This window comes from Anomalospiza imberbis, chromosome 6 (genome assembly GCF_031753505.1).
Source record: "Anomalospiza imberbis isolate Cuckoo-Finch-1a 21T00152 chromosome 6, ASM3175350v1, whole genome shotgun sequence".
In the NCBI taxonomy this organism is placed as follows: Eukaryota; Metazoa; Chordata; class Aves; order Passeriformes; family Viduidae; genus Anomalospiza; species Anomalospiza imberbis.
This window is the reverse complement of record NC_089686.1, coordinates 49,200,823-49,223,981: the sequence shown is the minus strand read 5'-3', so window position 1 is coordinate 49,223,981 and position 23,159 is coordinate 49,200,823. Positions and strand designations below refer to the sequence as shown.

Genomic DNA, 23,159 nt, shown 5'->3' with positions numbered 1-23,159 from the left:
TAGCAGTAGAGCTGGTGTACTTCTTTCAAAATTAGACCAAGTTGGCTAGGTATGTGAACATACATGGGAGCCCTCCTGAACACCCCAGTCTGCTTCCAGATAGTTTGAATAGAAACTCTTCATTAGAAAAATATTTCACCTCACCCAGCAAAAGCAATTTTCAAACATAAATGTAGTTAGATTCTTGCCACAAAAAAACAATGTCAAAACAGAAAGAAAATATAAGCAAAGCTAAAATAAGTGACTCTTAAGTGTCACTTGTAGACTATGATCATCAATGAATATTGCTATTAGGTGATCCCAAATTGGTGTCAATGACAAGAGTGAGGTTACTGCTTAGCTAGTGAGTGAGGATACCAGGCTGGATGAAGCTCTGCTTAGGGTCTATCAGATCCAGAACTGAACTTTTGCTTTTTCACAGAGAAGCATTAGCTGACACTTTTATAGGAAAATTAAATAGGATAATCTGTAAATTATATCAAATCACAGTTTCAGCTGAAACAGTGTCCCAAACAAATGATTGAAAAGCAGAGCTCAAGAGCTTTCACAGTACTTTGCTGCAACATAGTACTATAAGTCTTAATTTTCTCATTTCCTGCTTTAACTGGTTTCCATTGAACCTACTTGCTACAATTAAGTTTCCAAATATTAGTACAAGGGTTGCAAAATGGACAAACAGTTAATTTTAGCCTGAGGCCTTTGTTAAATTTTCTGCACTGCAGCTGATGGACTTCAATATTTACAGTGGACCTAATCCAAAGTGTACTTAAATGAATGGGTATATTTCCATTAGTGTCAACAGACTTTAGAAACAGTCTTACATCAGACACTAAGTGGGCTGCAGAAATAAACTGATCTATCTCGTAGAAATCCAGCCTGAGTGACCTCACCTTATAATGAAAAGATGCTTCCTGAGTTACATTTTTATTTTTAGTTAATCAAGAAATATGTCTGCTTCCTTTTGCAGAGCATTCATTTAAATAGCATCCTTTAAAAATAGTTGATCTTCCAAACCAACATCGCCAAAGTTACTAGAGGGAATGCTTGGTCACAGTTAAATTACTTGGCATTTTATGATGATGACAAAACTCTGCTTTAATCCTCTTAGATAGCCCTCATTTTTAGAAATGAAAAGCCAAGCCTATTAAAAACACACTTTTCCTTTCTGGAAAGCACTCGGTCACATACTTGATTCAATCTCTACTCAAGACTGTACCTAAATTCCTTATGATATTGATGGGATTCTGGATATGCTTCACTGTTTTCTTGAATGAGGTTATTTTCCAGAATGCAAGGCTGACTAGATGTGTGGCTCACATATTTTGCCCCCAAAAGAATCACAGAATGGATCCGGTTGGAAGGGACAACTGGAGGTCATCTAGTCCAACCTCCCTGCTCAAGTAGAGTCATCTCAGAGCACATGGCACAGGACTGCATCCCAACTGCTCTTAAGTGCCTCCAGCGAGGGAGACTCCACAACCTCTCTGGGCAACCTGTTCCAGTGCTCAGTCACCCACACTGTAAAGAAGTTTTTCCTCATGTTCAGGTAGAACTTCCTGTGCATCATTTTCTGCCCATTGCCTCTTGTCCTATTGCTTGGCAGCACCAAGCAGAGCCTGGCTCCGTCCTCTTGAGACCCTCCCTTTGGATATTTGTATAAACTGATGATGTCCCTTCTTCTCGGGGCTGAACAGGTCCAACTCCCTCAGCCTGTCCTTGCAAGAGATGCTCCAGTCCCTTAACCACCTTTGCTGCCCTGCACTGGACGCATCCATCACAGTACAAGAGTGGGTATCAGGCAGTACATTCACACTGGCACTGCCAGCACTCACAAACACAGCACAGAGTCGCTTTCCTCACGAGGACAAACAATACAGAGTCACAGCATCCCTCTTCTGACTCCTCTCTTTTGATGACATTTTGACAGTACCTGTGGGCGGATGGTGTTATTTCCTTTCCCAACATTGTGAACAATCCCAGAGATGCAGAGTGGCCCGGCGAATCCAAGCAAGTCAGCCAGAATACGGAATGTGCTGCTGAGAAGTAAGGGTCTTCCAAAAGCACAGCAGAGAGCACGCCAAATGGATCTGGATCCTTGGGGAGACACTGATCTTTTGTTCTGGTCAGAATTAAATTAACATTAGTAAGAATTACGTTATACATTAATCTCAGGTCGGATAAATCATTGGTATTTTTATCACTGCTTTAATTCATTGACAACCATTTGTAATCTCTCAGGCAGAAAGCAGAGGAACTACAACTACTGTTTCTTTTTGTAGAGTCAGAACAAAGCAATAATTTGCACTTCTCTCCACAAAAAGAACCATGATTTCTTTCCTACCTTTAATAGGGATCAAGTAAGTGTGTTGTTTGTGGCCTGCTGAGGAAGGAAAAAAACAGGGAGGGAAGTGACAAGTTTCTGTTCTCTGGTGAACACTGGAAGCATACACTTCTTTGGCAGGATGCAAACAAGTTCTCTTAGAATCCCAAAAACATGCTCGGCTCCCACTGAGGAGTGAAAATTAATTTGAGCCGAGGTAGTTTCAGCCTTGAACTCTCCTATGGACAAGCTGTAACTGCAATAACAGACAAAAAAATAGCCCTGCAAGGCCTAATTAATACAGATGGTGTAATTGAATGTTTCCAGGGTCTTATTAGAAGGAATAATGGTGTTCAGTGAGCACAGTCCATGATTACTTTCTACATAAAAATAGAGGCTGTACACATTTTACACACATTTAACCAGTAATGCGCTTGACATACACATTTGATTAGAGAAAGTTCATTATTTGTACAAGGTACAGCTGAGGATGTGGTTTCTTGATATATGGACTGCTATGCCAATGAATATTTCATTTGCATCATATCTGTTTATATCTCTTTGTGTCATGCTTATATGATAAAAAGTAATGAAAAACACAAGCTCTGAGTAAGCAGACAGACATAATTCCATGCTTTGCATACCTTCTGTGCTTCAAAGGCCTCATTAAGGCGAATGTAATTGGTCAGAGCTCTCATAGCAATGGGAAGCTTGCCTATGGTTTTCAAGTCTATTGGTTTTTTATGGGCAGTCTTGATGAATGTGTTCATCCACCAGTATGTTCCTTTGGATAACAGATTCACAAAGGGCTGCAAGAATCTGACACCAAGATCCTGGAGATCCTCAGGAGGTTTAACTTCTTTAGGGGTTTTGAAGAAAACATACCTCTGAAATCCAGAAAAATGCCAGCAGAATCATGGTGAATGTGTAGAAAACACAAGCGTACAAAGCATAGATAAGGACATTGCAGATAATCAACGAATCAGTCTTGGTTTCTTAAAAGACACTCAAGTACAACCAATAGAGCAATCTAGTTTCTTCAGGTACTGAGGATAATCAGAGGCATCCAGTCTAGAGATAAATAATTCTTATCATTCACTATGACTCTGCTTATGGTGCAAAAATTTACATACTTGCAGGATAAAAAATCCAAACCACCTTACAGAATCAGAATCATCATGGTTGGGAGACCTTCAAGATCATCCAGTACAGGCACCAAACCAGAACCACCCTAATCACCCCTACATGATATCTCCAGACACCTCTGGAATACTTCCAGATATGGTGATTCCACCATGTCCCTGGGCAACTTATTGCAATGCCTACCCCCTGTTTCAGTAAAAAAGAAGTTTTTCTAATAACTAATCTGAACTTCCATTGGTGCAACTTAAGACCATCTCCTCTTGCCCTTTCACTTGAGACATGTCAGAAGAGACTGACCTCCTCAATTATTTAAACAGGACAATCCCAGCATTGTTTTGAGTTCCAGGCAGCACAACATGGGGCACAGGAGCCAAGACACAGCCCTGAGGTTATCACTGGGATTCATCTCCCACACCACACTGCTTCGCATCTGTTAGCTCAGAACATGGAGCTACTGGTGCTGCAGCAAGAAAAAAATTACATGGGAATATTCCTTTCTCTCCTAAATTTAATTTGTGTGCACAGTTGGTGAGTGCCAGCTGAAGGGAGCTTTGGAATTTATGTATCCAGCAGTCTCCAAAGTCTCAGTTTAGATTATGAGTGCAGACACTGCAGAGGAAAAAAAATATAGCTGGGAGGAACCCTGGTAGCCCAAATAAATCACTTATTGTGATTGTCTCCTGGAAAATGAGAGATGCTATTTCTGTGTCTAGGATATTCTCTGATAGAGTGGACAATTCCTTTCTACCAGTCTTTTGCATCAGAAATACTTGGCTCTCATGACTGAAACAGAATAATTTAAAAATTTACAGCAAACTGGAACAGATGAAATTGATCTTAAATTGTCAACAACAGAGCGGCATTTTTCGAAATTACAGATTCATCTGGCCTAGTAAAATAGTATTAACCCTTGATTGTCAAATAGATTTCTATTTCTAACTGGATTTTTCTTCCTCCTTCAGTAATGCATTTTACACCAAGTACCTAGAAAAGGGAATTAAAAAATACCAATAACCCAAAAAACAACCAATAAAAACTACAGAAGGAGACTTCTAGCACAGTTACTTACCCTCACCCTGATGACATTGATTTCTACAGCTAGTAGCATTCCATAAAGAACAACCAAGAGTCCTGTGAGGCAAAATCGAAGCTGAGAAAATCCAACCCCATTATCACAGAACTTCACAAATTTGATGGTTTTAGTTATGAAAGCTAAAGTCCAGTAGAACAGCAATGCTGTAGAGAAAAAAAAGAAACCAAACAAATTAACCAGCTCTATAGTTGCAAAAATATACAATGGTATTATAAAATATAATTAAGGAAGAATTCAACAAAATTTATTAAACCAGAGAGTGGTCTTTCTCATGTCAAACAGAAGCCTAATTTAATTCCAAAAACATTAACATATTAAGATAATGTTAGTTCTAAATGCCTTTTCTATTAGATTCAGTGATATTTCAAAAGTTTCACAAAGTGAAGTCTGCTGAAGGAAATTTTATCTGCTGTAAACCCATGTCCACATGATCAGCTCAAGGGAGGCTGTTGCTCCAAAAGTGAAGGTGCCTGTGAATAATATTCTTCAGATTTGCTTAATGCTGCAAGACTGCTATGAATGTGGCTTGAAGGAAAATTCCCTGTGAATCTCTGGGATGTGTCAGGAACAGACATTAAAATACTTTGTCCAAACTGCTGCCGCACTATCGTTCAACACAAATTCCATATATGTAATTCACAATGTAGATACAACAGTCACATCAAGGAAGGATATTCTGGCATTCATGGAATACAACTTTCACTTTTTAGTGTTCTATGAAACCTCTTGTCTCAAGGTGCTCATGCTACCATCAGCTACAGCTATATAATCCTTGGAATAAGCTCTGGCGACTTGGAAGCACTGTCCACGCCATTCATCACACCATAAGTCAGCTCCTGTTCCCTATTCTTAAGGAAATGCCTCGCAGGGTTATATTATTTTAAATACATCTTTCATTGCCTCTGTAACTGCCATGGTGTACAGATGGAATAAGCTCTAACTGCCAAGAAAAGCTTGGATGTGCTTTCCAAGTGTCTTACTGGAACACCAGAGAAAGACTTCAACCAAAGCATTAGCAACTCTAAGTCTAGCTTAAATATGGATAATCATCAGGAAGTTGAATACATTTCAAAGAATTGGTAGTGTTTCAGCTACGGTGAGGCACCAGAAAGCTCTCTGGAGATGTACACTGGGGCTACCCTTTCCAAGCAAAGCTAAATTCAATGCACTGAATCCATGTGAGGTTTGGGACTGCCAGTCCTGCTTCTACAGAAATCAAGATAAACCCTCTCCTTTTAATGAGGACAGTGAATGGAACAGTACAGGAACACTGTGCATTAGGACATTTGCCAAGGGAGCCTCTCTTCCTCTAAAATTAAGAGGCCAGTTCACAAGAGTAAAACATTGACTGGTCAGGTATTTGCACGCTGCACTTCAGTGGCTGATGCAGTTGCAGAGAGGGTTTTAAAGATATACTTACCAAATTTCTCTTATAAAGAGAAATTTTCTCTCTTTTCTTAGCTTTTTTATGTGAGGCTTCCTATCATCTTCCCAACTTAGATTGCTTCTCATCCTGTTTCAGACTGCTTCCTTCCTTTGAGGCCCTATTCCTCCCTATTTGCAATACTTCTGACTATAAAGTCTCACTTCATCCAAGAATTACATTCCATGCTGTTCTACTCTTAACCACCTTTATCTGTTAAACCTTGATTTGTTTCATTCTTCCAACAACAGGCTGAGAACACATCCCTCTTGGAATAAAAGGGACTTAAACATTGCACACTGAAAATATCCACCAGTGGAGGACTTCCAAAAAATAACTAAGCCAACAGGTGTTTATGCATGTCTTGGACTTATATAAGAACTAGCAGAGCCATTCTCCTATTTAGGGTTTAAATAAGGGTCTATATGACCTTTTATTATTATTGTAATAATGTTAATTTATCTTTTTTCTAAGAAGTATTACAAAGTGCCAAGCATAACATTCTCAGGTCACACTTACTTAGAAGCATTTGAATTTACTTAGCTTTTTGCTTTTGAATTCAAGTGTACGTAATCTGATCTGGAGAACACTCACAGGCCACTCAAGGCTCCATGGAAAATACAATTGTGGCTCTGTTTTTTATAGATGATGTTTTCATCATCTGGCTGGTGAGTATATTTTGGCGGAAAGTTTTTAGAAATTATCTCTGAGAACTTCCACTGGTCTGAACTGCAAAATGATCAGACCACAGAGGCACAGTTACATTTACTGGATTGCTTTAGACCTGTTCTACATGCCTAAATGACCTTGCTTTTTCTTGGGCCATGTAAGACACCTCAACCCATACCACCGGGGTGTAGATTCTCACGTGGACCACGTCTCTGAAAAATAAGGCAATGTGCAACTCAAACTCTTCTACACCTTCATTGAATTAAGCCCAATTGAAAAAGCCACACATTTAACTGGATAGGATTTATTAATTAACCTGTGCCTGTTTGGAGAGAAATTTCTTGTACTAAGCAACAAGCAACATTTTTATGCAAGATGTTACATCTTAGAGAATAAACCAATTCCAAGGGAAACAACTACAATGCAAAAGGACAAAAATTTTGAATCAGAAAAATAGATCCCTGCCTAGTAGTGGTAAGGTGTAGGTACACAGTTTGTGTTAATTGGGAGTGGGACTGCAGCCGAGCCTCATCCCCAATGGGCTACAGCTGCGCAGGACAGGTGAATAATAGTGAAGGTTATGGGACATGGAGTGGCCAGGAGCACTGACACGTGAAGCCTTCTGAAGTGGTCTGGTGTTACTCTCTATGGGTTGAAGCTTTCTGAAATTGTATGGTGACACTGTGTATCTTGGCCCTCTCAACTGTGACATGTGCTGTGGCATATACTGCAACAGTAAGGCAGTCATATAATTAATATTAGTTTTAAAAAAAGGACAATTTTCTAAAATAAAAAAAATCATGTGTTCCCATGCTACCACCCATTTCACATTAAAACCTCAAAGTCCTGTTGTTATTTCATAGTTTTCTCCTGCTAATAATTTTTGAGGTTTATTTATCTTTAAAACAAAGAAACTAACTAAAAAAAGAGTGGAGTCAGATGCTACCATTTAGTTGTGTATTTTAAACATCAAAAAAGCAGAAGATTTTCCAATCCAGTATGAAAATTATTTAAAATGAGTCCTGCTTAACTGTACAAATGTATGCAACCACATGGTACAAAGAGCATCAAAATTAGCATTGTTATGAGAGTGCCCTGGTAAACAGCACTACATGCAAACAGCTACATTTGTTGAAATATAATTATAGACCAAAAAATCATACAGAGAAAAAACACATTCATACCAGATCAAGCTGTTCCAATAGTTGGGTCACTCAACCGCATTCATGAACTCAATCATTAGCTTCAGTTAATAAATATCCTGAACCTTGTCAACTTTTATTGATAAGAAATACTAAGAATGACTACTTCAAAATAGCCAGGTCCCTGGGCTAAAGCTGAAAGGCAGGAGCAGAATCAGTAGAGGAACTTTGAGTCCTCCTTTTGCATACTCAAGGAAACATGCTAGTCCTCGTGCCTGTCATGGTATCTGCCTCTTACTTGTTTTAGAAGAGCTACAAATCAATTTGGTTTCTTTAAGGTACAGAGTGAAAATGTTCTATAAAAAAAGAACAGATCTCAAAATTTCATGGGATTGGAAAATTTTATCCTGTTCAGAATTAAAGAACAGACCTTTAAGGGTCCACTGCACAGAGAGTTCCCCTGCTGGGTTTAATAGTTTTTGGATAAGGCTCTGTTAGTCTTTCTTTTAAACAGCTACCAACTCTTTGCAGCTGTGAGCATTCATCCTGCAGCTGAGGCAGATGATGCCCTGCAGTTTGCTGGAAATTCACTGATGCTCAGAAGCAGCAACACGTCACATCAGCTCTTCTACTTTGCTCCGTGTGTGCAGAACATTAGATGTCTTCTACCCAAGCCCAGTTTCCCATACATCCAGCAAAAAGCTGATCACCAACTTTAGCTTTCCCTCCTGGTTCTCATTTACCTCATAAAATGAGGCTCTAAAGCAAAGCTGCTTCATGGGCACACTGCACTCTAGTGGGTTGACAGCCAAGTAAATGTACAATTTAACTATCTGTACTGGGTTCAGTTGCATAAAGTGCTCCCTAGTCCCAGATGTCAATACAGAGTAGCTGCAATTAAGATTGAAAGATAATTTACAATCCTCACAGTTTGTGCAGTTAAGAACAAAGGATAGAGACTTCCAGAAATGTCTGTCTTAGGACAAATAAAAGAAAAACAAAAGAAAAAAATAAAATAAAAACCAAAGACCATCGGCTTGTGAAGATTTTGGAGTAAAATTCAAATCAGACAAACTAAGTGGGAAAGACTGTGATCGTCTGATTTTCTTTTTTGCCTAAGAGCTATTAAGACCAGATTTTCTGAGGGAGTCTAGTCCTTGGAAATTCTTGCAAAATTAAAATTCATCCATAATCCTTAAGTAAGTGCTGGTATTCGTTGGTACAACTTCTTAGTATTCAAGTATTGTCCAGAGTTTATGAAGCATCAGCACTCTAAACACTGAAAAGTATTATCATAAAAAAGAAATCTCTACTGAGCAGGAATTATGCAAAAAAGGGTAATCAACTACCAGCTGTAACTTTGCTACCCTTCTCAAAGACTTAACAGCAGGAATGTGGCTGTGACACTAAATTATTTAACACTGCATTATACATCTGAAATAACAACAAAAAGCCCAAACAAAAAAACAACCTAAAAAACAAAACCACAGAAATCACTGCTTGCTTTATAGGCAAATGTGAAAGGCTAGCAATGTTTCCTGAGGCATAATGCCTTCCTGTGAGAAAGCATTAAAAATACTCTGTTGACTTATTTAAAAAGCAACTAAATGACCTCACCTTTCTTAAAGGATAAAAAAGATCCTACTTAAAAGAAAGGTACAGGAAGAAGAGCAGTCCCAAATGAGAAGACATAAAGGTTGCTAAGCCTGGACAGAAATCTAAGTCTTTGGAGAGGAATTTTTTTTCCCAGGAGTTACAGCCTATTTCTGCAGAACACGACTCTCACTTACCCCAACATGTAGATTAAAATAATCTTCAATATTTAAAAGCTTTCTCAAATCTAGTTATTACTGACTTTTCCCCACCTGACAAAAACTAGAACAAATCTTTGCTAGACAGAGATACAATGGCACAAGACAAATTTAGCAGGATCTACTGATACAGAAATCCAGCTCAAACAAAATTTGATCAGCCAGAACCAAAGAAATAACAGTTAACAGGATGTGACTAAGCATGTAGACATCCCCAGACTGCAGTCTACTTAAACAGATGAGAACGCATGAACAACTGCATGACCACCAGTAGCAGTGGATTTTCTATAGCTACAGCTTGTTCACAATCTTGCAAAATACAGAGTAGACTAGGTAGTTCTCATTCTTAGCATTTTCCATTCAAAAGCAGTTTTCAAAGTGAGTTTTAGGAACATGAAACAAGAGCAAGCAGGCAGAGTAATATATTCATGACTGAAAGTCAGGGATGGCATTCCTTAGCTCCTAGCATATTTCAACAGATCACACACACAAAGATTTCTTCACTCTTACATCACGCTTCCACACAACAGGCTGACAAGGGGGTTTGGATTTAGAGTTAACAATTTCCCATGCTACTTTTCCAACAAAAGCAGTTTTTCCTAGTTTGGTTCATTGAATCCCTGAGAACATTACACAGACTATTATTAGAAGTTAAAAGCATTAAAAGTAATGAAATGTTTGAGCATACATAGAGGGGTAGCTTTGGTCATAGAACACTGCAGTGATCTGCCACCAAGGAAGCAGACAACACAGCACCACAGCCACACTTCCAGGTGCATAGATTTTGGGACATACCTATTAACAGCTTGGGGAAATTGGATGTTTCAATATTGTGGTAATAGACAACTGATGTGATGGCTGCCAGGAATGCCATTCCAGCCGGCATGTACAGGTGTAAGTGGCGGGATTCAGAAACTCTTCAAAACAAAACAAAAAAAAATCCGTTAAAGTCAAACCTCTCAGCTATTTAAATGTTTCCCTTTTAATTCATGAACCGTACCTTGTTCTGATGTAAGATTTTCTAGAATGAGTTATGGACGCAAACCTCTCCAAGTTTAAATTGAATTTTTGCTTCTAAATCACACAGTTGGATTTCAAATTCCTCCTCTGTGCTGAAAACAAAAGGTGTGTGCTCCTATTTCCTACTGAAATCAAAATTGGAACACTGTTTAAATTAGGACAAGCAGCTCATCTCCAAAATGAGAAAAGTTAATTTAAGCTAAACTAGTTTGGGAGCTGTCCATCAAAATATGTAGATAAGACCAGCTGACAGCACAGTTCAAGATTTTCTACAGAAGCATTTTTGTGGAAGTGTTTCATTTTTTTTTCAGTTTAAAGAAGGAACAGCACCACAGCACAGGATTTACTTACAGTGAGGTCTGTCTTCAGTGACTGCAAGCCAACAAAAAGAAACCCTATAACAGAATCATACATTCTTATGTTTTGTCCTATAAAGCAAAACTGTGCTAATACTTTGCTTCAGGTAGCAGCAGGAGGGGTCCGGCCAAATACAGCCCTTTGGGAATACTAGAATTGTTGGGCAATGTTGTTGGTTTGTGTAGTGTTTAACAGAAATATGTTTTCCCCCCTCTTTCCTCCTACTCATTTTCTCTTCCTTCCCGCTCCCCTTTTCTTTCTTTCACAAAAAGAATTTAATGCCCTTTGCTATCAAGGGCTACAATTTCTCTGTCTCCCAGCCAGCTTCACCAGAAGTAGGTACCAAGATGACTTCACGACACAAACATTTAGGGAAATTCACACCGTGTCCTCTGAATGGATTTCTTATTGCTTCATCAAACACTACTTTTGTGGAGTTTGGAGAGACAAGAAGAGCTGTGCTGGGAGGGAGATAAAATATCATCACAGGACATCACATTTCTGAGAGCAGAACATTCCAAAAGTCTAGCAGAACCATAGGAGCTCAGGACAACCATTTCCTGCATTTCTGCTCTAGAAAGGAGAGCCTTCCCTCAATGAAGATTGTGGTGAACTCTGTAGAGCTGGCTGGAGCCATGCTCACAGCCTGTCACAAACACTGAATTCCTCTTGCTGACAAAAGCTGGATGTCAATATAGCAAAATGAGAAAGGATCCTCTGAAATTCCAATCATGCCCTAGTTTTGTACATCAGGGCTGAATTCTCAGCAAGGACAAAAAAACCCAACAAGAACAGATTTCTTCAGACAGCCTAAGCTTCAGTAGGTAACACTGCAGCAGTGGGAGGCTTTTAAAAATCTATTTATTTCACAGTTGCTGGAATTCCCCTATATAACTGTACCTCCAATAGGCCACTTCTACTGCTGAGATGCCAAAGCCTTTAGCACCCAGTTGCTGCCAAAAGGACTCACCAGCATGATCCATTTTGGTTCTTAGAAAGCTGATGAATCTTAAAACTCTCTTCTATTCACTGGAGCCCTCACCAGCCTGCTGAGTGCTTGGGAAGCACGACTGTGGGCTGGCACTCCCCCAGCAGAGCTCTGAGCTTGGATTCTCATCAGGTGACACCTATTACTTAACAGCAGTGTTCTGAGTCAACTTAAATAGCAAATAAATATGAGAGGCATTGCTAGCGAGAAAAATAAAGGAGAAAACTCAAAGCAGGAGATTTTGCTCTGAGCATCCCACACCCTGATAACTCTGAATAAGCAAGAGAAAAATTCCTTTAAAAAAACCTGGCAACGAGAAACATCCTATTTATATATGTTTAAGAGAAGTTAAAATAATAATGATGATATAATTTTCTACACCAGAAGACTGCAGTGCATTTCACACTGGTTGGTGGATACTTGTTATATAGATAGCTAATCAGGGACGTTTTTTTTCTATTTAATTTGGAGCTTCCATTTCATAATCCTTGGGTTCAAATTCATAATCATTATGAAAAAGCATGCCTCTCTTCATAGGAAGAGCTAATATTCATTGTTATATAATTAGCTTTTTTCATTAAAATTCACTCTCCTGTACCGCTTGTTTCACTTGGAATAATTTTTTTCCACAGATTTCTGTTTAGTGACATCCTAAGCTGAATATCAGATAATAGTTCATGCTCACATAATATGAGCTGCTCTGCTGCAGGTAACATAGGAGATATAGTGCACAATCATCAGAAGAAACTCTGTGAGGTGTGACTTAAGGCCCAGCAGATTAATTCATCTTATTTAGATGAAAAGAACTCAGTTTGGGGGTGAATGGTGTGGCCTACTGTGCACATAGGAGTTCCTCCTAAGTAAGAACTGTGGGATTGGGTCCGTGGTCATAAAACAGATCATGAAAATGTCACTATCTGCTTGAATCATTAGGATTTTCTACGATTACTCTTTGGAAAGATAGTGTCATTAAGCTGAACTAAAAATGATTAAGGTCAGTTGTGTGTGTGTACATCACTTGGCAAGGTCTGTGGAATTTCTGATACAAGGTTGGTAAATTAATCACTAAGAAAACATATGTACGTAACCACAAGGAATATGGTTTAGATGAGAACTTAGATGGGGGGAAATATATACCCTGAAAGCTTGAAACTGCTCAGCGCAAACAGGAGAAGGCAGACACTTACCCATCAGACACTATACCCTCCGCAATTTCACACACCAGCACAAACAAGAGGATAAAAGTCAGTATCCAGCGTAAATTGTGGCCAGGAAAATGAAGCCATGTGCTGTGATGTATATGTACTTTGGAACTCTGACTTCCCCATCCTAAAAGAGAAAAGAGAATCATAGACAAGAGTGACACACAAAGATCTTGCTTACAAAACACCCAAACCACATATGTAACAACTCTGCATACCAACATTGACACAGCTCTGTTGTTAAACACACATGCATTTGAATATTATCAGAACTGTGCTCTCACTATCTCACTTCATATAGAACAAAATCAATAACTCAGACAGGACACAGCCTTAAATTCCTATACTTCTAGCACCTTACCATCAAGTAATTACATGCACTAAACATTTTTAAAATCTATTCACAGCTTAAATGAACAACAAAGTAACGTTTTGACAAATATACACAAGCAGTACAATAAACGCACTACTTCTTTTCCCTTCAATTCTTTTAAAAAGTTAAAAAAAAAAAGGGGGTGAAGCTTTATGTCGCTAAATTTAGCAATACTGAGAGATTCCAGATAAACGCAGAGAACTCTAAGCAGCTGACCCCGTTTTCACAGTCGTGCTGGCTGCTATTTTCCCACCGGACCTTTTCCCATCCCCAGGAGCGAGTGTTACTCCCACCCGCGCCGTGGCTCTCCGCGGGCCGGTCCAGGCTTTGGAGCAGTGACAGCCCCGTGCGCTGAACCACCGGGCCACCTACCGGCCTCGCTGGGCTTGTGACCTCAAATGGCATCCACCTCAGGTACCGCAGAAGCCACCGCCGCGGGGCAGGACCTGTAATGAGGGGGAGCTGCCAGGCAGCTGTGACCCCGCGGTGATCGCTGGCAGTCATAGTTCACAATGCAACACTTACTTGTCAGGATTCCTGGGCTTTAATTGCACATTTATTTCTGTTCCTTGCCCTGCACCGGCAGGGCAAATCCTGCGGTCTCTTCCAGCATCACCCGTTCCTGCCCTGCCTGCGCAAGGGGTTTCACCTGCGGAGAGCCCCGTGGGCTGCCCCGACAGGCGGAGATGGGCCCCGCTGCCCGGACGGACAGCGGGGGCTGCCCGGGGAGAGGCGGCCGCCGGAGCATCCCGCAGCTCGCAGCGCATGCCGACAGCAGCGCAGCCTCCCCGCGCGGCACGGGGGCAGGGCCAGGCCGGGGGACACGGCAAGGGGAGGCCAGGCAGGCGGGGGAAACGCGGCCCACGCGCGGGGGGGAAACCCACGGCGAGACAAAGCCGGCCGGGGGACACGGCAAAGCAACACCGCGGGTAGAGAGGCACAAGGAAAAGCGGGGCAAATAGGAGAGGCACAGACGCACAGGGGAAGGGAGAGCCGCAGGCGCTCACCGATGAAGAGGATGGGGAAGGTGATGAAGAGCAAGAAGACGTGCGGCACCACGTTGAGCGCATCCACGAAGCAGCCGTTGTTGAGCACGCCGTGGTCCACGTTGTAGGCGGTGGAGTTGCCCTCGTCGCCGCAGAACGCCAGGGCCATGGCGGGACCCTGCGCGCAGCCGGGCGCCGCCTCCGCCTCCGCGCACATCAGGCGGAGCCGGCGCGGCCGCGGCTCTGCCCGCACCTGCCGGGAGCGGCGGCGGCCCCGGCCGCGGCCCCGGCCCCGCGCTCCGCCCGCCCCGGCGCTGCCCCGCCCCGGCACCGCCCCCCAAGAGCCCCGAGCTGGGCGCTGGGGGAGCGCTCGGCGGGGACGGGGGCGGCACGTCCCTTCCCTTCCCTTCCCTTCCCTTCCCTTCCCTTCCCTTCCCTTCCCTTCCCTTCCCTTCCCTTCCCTTCCCTTCCCTTCCCTTCCCTTCCCTTCCCTTCCCTTCCCTTCCCTTCCCTTCCCTTCCCTTCCCTTCCCTGACGCGGCTGGGACCGATGCGAGCGCGCCGTGACAGCCCTCGGTACCCCAGAGCACCAGCCCCGTGTTCCAGGGCTCTCGGGACTCGGTATTGAGCGTTTTATGCATCGCTAATATGACAGAACATTAAATACCCAACACTAAATTAGTGATGACAGAGGAATTACAGATTACGGAAAGCGTGTTCTTTCAACCTTGTCAGCTTTTGCTGTTTCTCAACTGTGATAAAGATATTATTAGATTAAGTAATGTATTCAGCCATATCCTCTTCCCAAAGGAGACTTCAACATTATATTCTGAACAGCTGTTTTGTTTGTGCCTTACCTTTTTTTACCCCTAAAATGACTTAGACCCTGTTTTCCCCCTCCACCAAGACTGCCTCAGTCTCTGAGAATCAGATCACTAATTTGAGTGGGCTCCAAATCACTCCCTAAGCATTTTTATGTACACCAAAATAATATATAAATCAAACTTTCCAATTCCTTTTTTTCTCGAGTAGAAGTGAGGCTCAGCTGAGCCAATGTCAAACTAAAACTCCAATCAAATACCTCTCTGCTGGGGAGTAGCACTAGAAAGTAAAATGTGATGTGCATCAGAAATCTGCACCTGGCACACACTTCCTAGCACAGGCTGAATCAATGTCCAAAATTCAAATATCTCTGGTGTGTAGCCATGAAATACTCAACAAAAGAGTCCATATATCCAGGCTTCCCTCTTCAAAATGCAAAAGCTACAAGTTGGCTGAATGCCTGTAAGGGAAATGAACCCATAAATGAAAAATTTCCTTCTCCTTCAACATAACATGCAATTTCTTGGACAGACAACTTCACTAATAGACCTGAAAATTAATTTTATCACGCTGCTTTTATTGATCTTGCTGTTGGACAGGAGGAAATAAAAAGCAATTCTCTGCATGGAACTTTATTTCCTATACATAGTCTTTTGGAGCTACAGCAGTGTGGTTAAGAATAAAAATTAAAAGACAAACCCCAAGCCAAACCCTGTGTATATGAATTCTCAAATGTGAAAGTTACACCCACACTGGAAATACTATAATTTTTTTTCAGTTTTGGATAGAATCCAGTATTCATTTTAGCTTCTGGTCAAGCTCAGCTCTGTTACCCTAATCATTATTTAATAAACAGTATGAGCAGTTTACATGCAGATAATTTAAGTAATTTATACTTTAGCATTTCCTGAGTCCCCAAGTGACGCAAGATCTCTGTGTTACCCATGGACAAAGAGTAACAATGAACTCTTGGCAGTTTACACTCTGGAGGCTGAAATCCTTGTTAAGAGTTGAGGAAGAAATAACTGTGGCCAGAGAATTTAACACAGAAATTAAAGTTTGCCAACATCTCTGAAGAAATCCAAGAACTGAGTTCACATGCCCAACCTCTGCATGTTTTCTGAACCTCTAGACCATCTTCCTTTACTACAAGGTGCCAATCACAACATTTAAAAAAATGTGTATCTCAAACAACAAAACATCAGGAAATTCTATGGTTTTGAATTTGAAATTTATCTTTCCAATGATTTTCAGACACAGCCTGGATTGCATAGTTAATGTGGTGGCTTAAGATTAATGTTCTCAGTTCAGGTCCTACAGCAGATCTGCACCTGTCACAGAGCTAAAGCTGAGTCAGAAATGTGTCGGCACCCTGAACGTAAAGACAGTGGATTAAATGGGGAATTAATGACTTAATGAAATAAAAAAAAAAAAACCAAAAAAACAAAAACATAAAAAAACCCAATAAACAAAAAAACCCCCAGACTGACAGAAATCAAAACAGTTGGTAAAATGAAACTGGTAAGGTGAGCATTCATAGAAATAAACAGGGACACACACAGACACCCAAACTCTTTAAATAACTCACACTTCAATAAGTGTTCCAGTTTTGTACCTATTGTTACAATGAAATCAAGTCAGTAATCTGAACAAATACTGGTCTTTCTCACTAAAGCATTAAATAACAATTTCTTTTTCACTCACAAATGGTGAAACAGCCATTTTGTGCCTTCACAAAATAATGCAAAGACATAGTTTGATCCTTTTCTTAGGAAAGGCTTAGATGTGATTGTGGTGTCAAAGGACTGAACTTCCTTACCCAGACTATCTCCGCTGATCCTGTGGGCTTTGGAGCACGTCACAGAGGAATAGTTTCTCTCTCAAAACTGAAATTTCATGAAGCTTTGTGAAAGGAAAATTCCTTTTCAAAGTACAGAAAAGGCAAAGAAAATATGCAATCAATGGCTAGACTGCTATGTTTATCTGCATGTTTCAAATGCAACCTGATTTTCTATTAAAGTCCCTTTATACCTTATTTCTCTTACTCCTGACTATTTCCATTTAACAAGAAGTCATTTTCCTACTTTATTATTTCATTGTATCTATTAGAAATGAGACGTCAAGTTAGATGCTGGCAGCCACTAGCACATTCAGTAGGTGACTAGAAATATTTTGAAAGCATTTTGATTATGAAAAATTGATTTCCAGAGAGACAAGGGCAATATTTTTAACTCAAGGAAAAAACACCTTTTATGCTTGCCTTGGAATTTGTCGTTGTCTACAGGATGCAGACAGATTTTGGTTTTATATTAAAGCACTGGCACTTCAGAATTCAGTTGTTTTTAACAGATATTCATTTATGCATGAGCTTTCATTTTTTCTTTCCTCCCTTTGTGATTTGTATCACTCCTCTTATTCAGCTGCTTCACACTGACCTCTCTTTTTCATCAATGAAGAGCTCTCTTCCTAAAAATCATGGTTTGGTTCTGTAGATCTGCAGCTTTGTGCTTCTGTTTGCATCTAGAAATGCAGATAGAAAAGCCCCCAAAGTTGTGAAAGTTCTGAAGAGTCACAGCCCATGTTCAAAGCTGTGATAGTTAGGTATATAAATGTAGGCATCACACAGGAAAGTTTCACTTTCCTGTGTATTTTAAAGGCATTAATGAGACCAATTATAAATAGGAAATCTTAGGAAAAAATGCTAACAAAGCAAATTCTCATTGTGATTTAGAATAAGCTAAACAATATGCACTAAACTATGACTTCTGGTTCCTATTTAATTCTGCTCTAGGAATAAGAGAGGAAAAGCAATATACATGTGTGGGTTGTGGCCACAAATCCATTTCTGAAGCACGTTGGGAAAGGCTGAGGGAAAAAAATGGGAGAAAATCACCTACAGAGAAAAGTGTTATTTTAGTCTTGTGGAACAAAGAACTCCATTCTGTCATTTCATAGAAGACATAATTTAACACACACACACAAAAAAAAAAAAAAACCAAAACAAAAAAACCCAAAAAACACAACCAAACCACAACAGCAACCAAAAATCTTTGAAAAATAGTCTAAGGTGCTGCTATTAAAATTCATACAATAAGCATAATCATAGAATCCTAGAATGTTGGGGATGGAAGGGACTTTCAAGATCATCCAGTTCCAACTCCCTTGCTATGAGCAGGGACACCTTTCACCAGACCAGGTTGTCCAGAGGTCCATCCACAGCTGGTCTGGCCTTGAACACTGCCAGAGATGGGGCATCCACAGCTTCTCTGGGAAACCTGTGCCAGTGCCTCACCATCTTCAGAGTGAAGAATTTCTTCTTGATAGCTAAACTAAACCTTCCCTCTTTCAGTTTAACAGTAGTGCAGAGATTCACAGAAATAGCTGTTTTTCTCTAAATAAACCTTACTAATTTTTAATTACTGTCCCTCATTATAAATGAAGAAAGAACTTACGAGTAAGCGGATCTATCTTTGAGTGGAACAAAATACAAACTCTTGGTTGGGCAATCATCTTCAGGCAAACACTCAGACAAGTGTTTTAGATTGGAACAGCTTATCTTTAAGTGTGTTCAGACATCTTGTGGCTTCAGCCACATCAATGACCTCTATCATTAAGTCATTTTATGAAGCACATTCTCCAACATCCAATATAACATTCAGCCAATTAATCTTGCCTTGAGCTAGCTCCTCAGTTTAACAGTAGCTTCTTGGTGCAATAGAGCCAGAGCACTGCTGACTTGGCACCTGAAACCTGGCAAAAAATCTCACTTTTCTGTTCATTCACTCTCCTCTGCAGTGTTAAACAAACACTGATGCATTTCAGGCTACTTGGCACAACTCAGGGTGAATCACCTGAAGGGCTGCAGGGTATTTCCCTTACCAGCCTGACCTAAGAATATTCTTGCTGTTCCCCTGCCCTCCTGAATCTCCAGGATTCTCCACATCAGCAACAACAATGCTAAAGCAAATTTCTATTCACTCCCGACTATCCTTGTGCACAGATGAACTTTTAGAATCTCTGCATGATCTCACTGTTCACCTCACACCTTAGTTTCATCTCCAGCATCTAAATGGTTAACGTGTTGAGTACTCCCTGTGTAGTACTTGTAGTACAAGTGTTGTGTTTTCCTCAGGGGAATAAGCTGAGTGCTGTGAACCAACCCGTGCCAATAAACAACTTGAACAACACGTGCTGGCTCCAGTGTGGTATTCTTCAGCAAATATTATTTTAGTTACTGGTTCAGTTCAGTGTTGTTATGATGCTTGCCTTGTATACGAGCTTTTGTATATTAAAAAATCATTCTGTCTGTTTATACTAAAAAAATTATACACACTAACAAATAACCATAACAAATATCAAGCATTAATTTCCAAAAGATAACAGGGCTAAAAGCCTTTCTTGGAACCCTTTCAAAAACCACAAATTAGACTAAAAAAAACTAAGATTTGAATTGTTTTTTGAAGATTATGAAAAATAAACCAAAGATATCATCTTTCCTTCTCAGAATATAAAACAGTTTTCTGCTCAGGCATACAGCATTTTACTTGATTTGTTTATTGACCACCAGGGATTGTTCCAGGCTACCTTCAATTTCTCCAGTGGTTAAAACTGACACATCAATTAGAGAGAAAAAAAGCTGTAAGTTCAGACTTGGTTTTGGAATGTGTTTATCTTGTGCCACTATCTGACAAAATTATGCAGAAAATTAACAAAAATAAAATGTAGTTTAATGAAATTTTGCACTTCAGAATTTTCTTCTATTTATTTTTTAATAGGTTGTGATGTGGCATTTATTCTAGCTCTTAAAATAATGACAAAAAAATCATATTACGGATTCATAAAAATACCCAAAACGTGAGTATGCACAAAAGGTTTGTTCCTGTATAGCAAATACTGCTAATTCCCTGTTGCAATTTATCACATACCTAATTAATTTTGAAAGGCCTATTTCAGGAGACATTTCTCTTGAGTTCAGCCCACGTGCAGACTACATTTGGGATTTTCAGAGGCTCAAGGGAGTTAAAACAATCAATACTCATAACAAATATACAGAAAATTAATTTAATAGTTTAGTAATTGAACTTACAGCCAGCAATATTTTTTTTCTATCTTTTTCCTATTTTCATGATGATTTTAACCTGAAGCTCATTATCTCTTGGAGTAGTATAGTGTTGGTTTTGTAGAGCAAAGTGCTGAACCTGGATTTTTAGGTGTGAAGCTCTGCAGGAAATTAAATTGTCTATGATACTTTTACCTGACAGCAGTAATCCCTGAATATCCTCTCTTAGGGCAGATGCCCACAGCCTCAGCTCTCAAACCAGCCAGAGATCCTCTGCTCTGGGTAAATACTCTTTATACTGTTGATATTTAGGAGGAATCGAGTGGCTTTTGTAGAAAGGCAAAAAGCAAATAGATATACAATTCCTTCCAGTATTGAAATTTGGCATTATTTTTCACTCTATAGCAAGAGAAAAAATATTTTTAATATAGTCTATATATTTGCATAGGAAAGTTAAAAATTTATAACAACTATAAATAAGACTGAGTACCAAACCTTCAAAAACCCCCATAAGCTGGGCAAAATAATGCAGAGTCAAGGGGGCTAAAACTATTTGCAAGTTTGGATCACATTTAATAAGTGTTTTTAGCCAAAGAAAAGAGGGAAAATTCTAAACTCCTTCTCTAAAGGAGCATAAGCAAATAACAGAAAATAAGACTATGGCAGTCATGTTAGCACACAGGAAACAGGCTTTGCTGAGACAGGCCAGGCTTCCAGCCTCTGGACAGTAAATAGGTTGTCCTTAGGATTCAGGGTCACGGAGTGTCTCAGCTGTTCATGCAAATGCCACAGGTCCTTCACACTGTCACTCACAGAGAAGTCACCTCATGGACTGATCGCGCCCTGGTATTTTGAACGTACTCCACTCTTACAACTTGAATTCCTTAAGTGGCTGAAGTAATGGGTGAGTAGGAGTAGTGGATATTCTGTAGTTTTAATGTGTGCATTAACAAGTTGCCTTTTTAAAGAGCAAATAATAGAAACGAGAACTTTGTGCCATCATATGGCACAAATGGGACAAGCAGGGGATCAGACAGGGGTTCATGAAAGGTGGGTCCAACTTGACCAACCTGATCTCCTTTTATGACAGCTTAGTAGATGAGGGAAAGGCTGTTGATGTTTCCTATGTGGACTTTAGGAAAGATTTTGACACCATATCCTGCAGCATTTTCCTGGAGAAACTGGCTTCCCATGGAGAGAGCAGGTGTAGTCTTCACTGGGTGAAACACTGGGCCCAGAGACTGGGGGTGAGTGGATTCCATCCAGCTGGCAGCCGGTGCCAGTCGTGTTCCCCAGGGCTCGGTGTTGGGCCCAGTCCTCTTCAAAATCTTTATCAATTTCCTGGATGAGGGGATCGAGGCACCCTCAGTCATGCTGCAGACAGACCAGGTTGGACGGGAGCGTTGATCTGTGGAGGCTTGTGGGCCAACTAGGGGACTTCCTGGGGCTATGCCCTGGAAGAATGTTCCCTAGACTTCAACCTCTTCCATGGACTCCTGTGACATGCTGTCAATCAACCCCAGTGCCACTCCCCCTGTTGGCCCCTTGGCTGTTTAACCATATATATATATATATATATATATAATCATTTATATATAAGCATATATATATATATATATATATATAACCATATATTACCATATATAAGGTTCTAGCAGTTTCTTTGTTCTTTGTACTCTCATCGGTCTGTGCCCCTCTCTGTTTACCCTTGTGTTTCCCTGTTGGTCACTGTAATCCTTTTCCCACTCACACCTTCAGGTGATTGGTTATTGCTATTGGCTCTGCCCCTTTCTACCAGCATGTATATATATATAATCCTGGACCCTCTACCTCTCCCTGTCTTTGTCCCTGGACACTTTCAATGTGAAATAAACTACCACTGGAAACCTATACAAAGACCCTTCCTGCCTCTGCCATCTTAGATAACCAGCTGCTGTGTGTGAGTGTGATATTTGCTGTGTGCTTGGTGGAGCGCTCTCCTTGTGGGGACGCTTCAGGAAGGTTGCAGCAACCTACCATCTACCCAAAACAGGCACCTGTTCTTCAGTGTCCCTGAAAAACATCTCCGAGAGACCATGACCCTTGGATTTTCAAGCCACATTTGGTGCTCCAGATCCCCAGAGGAGATTCCCAATTTTCTGTAGACTTTTCAGAGGGGACGACTGACAATCCTGTAAGTTGCTGAGGAAGGAGAGGACCAGTCACTTCGGCAGAGTCTCTATGAGATTTTTTACTTTGACCCACTGATGTTGTGAGTGTTGTTTTGGTTGGAGTCACTTCTCTTTTCCTTTTCTCCTTTTAATTTTGCAGGGGGCAGAATGTGTGAGATGGGTTCCAATCTTTCCCTCTCACAGAAGGAGTTTTATACCCAAGTTAAAAATACCCTGACAGATAAGAATGTTAAATTTTTGAAGGGGAGTTTAAGGTCTTTTATGCATTGGGTCTTCAAATATTTTGATGATCTGACATGGGATTCTGTTCTTTCACTTAGTTTTCGGGATACAGTAGTAAGGAGGAAATTGTATATCTTACACTCAGAGGGGAATTTTAAAGTTGGGAAGTTTTACCCTATGTTTTGTTCAATTTATGATAGGATTGCAGGCTTGGGGGAAAGTTCAGGAGTTATTAATAGTTCTACACCCCAGTTACAACCCCATTTGTTGTATCCACCCCAGTTGTTGCATCCCTCTCCTCATGTACCCACACCCTCATCCCCTCAGGAGAGACCAGGAGCTGGAACCCACCAAAAGGC

The 23,159-nt window shown here is 40.6% G+C and overlaps 1 protein-coding gene across 8 annotated transcripts in view; it reads right to left on the bottom strand.

The window, feature by feature from the left end:
- ABCC8 (ATP binding cassette subfamily C member 8) overlaps positions 1-14,831 on the bottom strand; it is a 73,808-nt gene extending 58,977 nt beyond the window's left edge. The window contains exons 1-6 of one of the 8 annotated variants that reach the window (XR_011000230.1): positions 14,549-14,828; positions 13,154-13,295; positions 10,397-10,518; positions 4,533-4,699; positions 2,965-3,207; positions 1,931-2,119 (exon numbers count right to left, since the gene is read on the bottom strand). Coding sequence is in view for 7 of the 8 variants with exons in the window: in XM_068194077.1 (XP_068050178.1) it covers positions 1,931-2,119; positions 2,965-3,207; positions 4,533-4,699; positions 10,397-10,518; positions 13,154-13,295; positions 14,549-14,744 (1,059 nt within the window). In the remaining variant the exon portion in view is untranslated. Of the gene's footprint in view, positions 1-1,930; positions 2,120-2,964; positions 3,208-4,532; positions 4,700-10,396; positions 10,519-11,948; positions 12,127-13,153; positions 13,296-13,799; positions 13,825-14,548 lie in introns of those variants that run through there. The other 7 variants (XM_068194077.1, XM_068194070.1, XM_068194071.1 and 4 more) reach the window with 7 other exon arrangements.
- Between the last annotated feature and the right edge of the window lie 8,328 nt (positions 14,832-23,159).